The 1,009-nt window shown below is 42.1% G+C and overlaps 1 protein-coding gene across 1 annotated transcript; it reads left to right on the top strand.

Moving 5' to 3' along the window:
• Positions 1–8: 8 nt before the first annotated feature.
• LOC106633063 (protocadherin gamma-C3-like) lies at positions 9–1,004 on the top strand (the record flags this gene model as incomplete). Its single annotated transcript, XM_042218065.1, has 1 exon — positions 9–1,004. A coding segment is annotated over exon 1 (846 nt), but the record flags the coding sequence as incomplete, so codon positions are not given.
• Between the last annotated feature and the right edge of the window lie 5 nt (positions 1,005–1,009).

The raw sequence follows: 1,009 nt of genomic DNA, 5'->3' as shown, positions 1-1,009 counted from the left end.
CATTGTTCCTGCGCTTTGTGTTGGAAGGAACCATTGGATTGCAGTGCTGATTTCTGTATTTGGATTTGTTTAATTCACTCCATCGCAAACGCGTTCGAGAGGTGAACTAACTCCGTTGTATCTTTTCTTTGCTGGCGGATGTTTCTGTTTTTGTAATTATGGAATACGGTGGATTTTTAGAGCCTGGCCTGATTACCCTCTTTGTCGTCTGTATACTTGCGCTGCAATCAGTGTGTACTGAAGTAAGCTATTCTATCCAAGAGGAGCTGAAACCAGGAACTGTCTTTGGAAATATAGCTAAGGATCTTGGTCTGGATATTACTACATTGTCATCTCGCAAGGCCCGTGTTGACGCAGAAGGAGATAACGAACGATTTTGTGCCGTTAGTTTACAAACGGGAGATTTGAGCGTTGCCGAGCAGCTTGACAGAGAGAGTCTTTGTGGCACGAAATCGTCATGCATTTTAATCCAGGAACTTGTACTGGAGAATCCTTTAGAACTACATCGTATAAATCTACATGTTCAAGATATAAACGACAACTCTCCACAATTCAAAAGAAATTCCATTAAAATGGAAATAAGTGAGTCAGCAGAAAAGGGGACTCGTTTCCGAATAGAGGGCGCGCACGATGCGGATATAGGCAAAAATTCTGTTCAGAGGTACAGTCTACAAAAAAATGATAACTTTATTTTAATGGTTGATGCAAACAACGTTGAGCTTGTTCTTGATCACAAACTCGACAGAGAAACACAGCGAGAGATTAATTTACCTCTCACAGCTGTTGATGGTGGTTCACCACAGAGATCAAGCACTGTTATGATACATGTCACCGTACTGGATGCTAATGATAATGCTCCAGTATTCAGCCAAGCCGTCTATAAAGCCAGCATACCCGAAAACTCTCCTCTTAATACTGTAGTGGTTAGAGTCAGCGCTACAGATGCTGATGAGGGAGTGAATGGCGAGGTGTCCTATGACTTTGGCCATGTGTCAGATATCGATGAAAA

Source organism: Haplochromis burtoni, unplaced genomic scaffold (assembly GCF_018398535.1).
Source record: "Haplochromis burtoni strain Fernald_Lab_line unplaced genomic scaffold, NCSU_Asbu1 Contig_7387, whole genome shotgun sequence".
Classification (NCBI taxonomy): Eukaryota; Metazoa; Chordata; class Actinopteri; order Cichliformes; family Cichlidae; genus Haplochromis; species Haplochromis burtoni.
The sequence above is the reverse complement of the archived record's forward strand: the minus strand, read 5'-3'. Positions and strand labels throughout refer to the sequence as shown.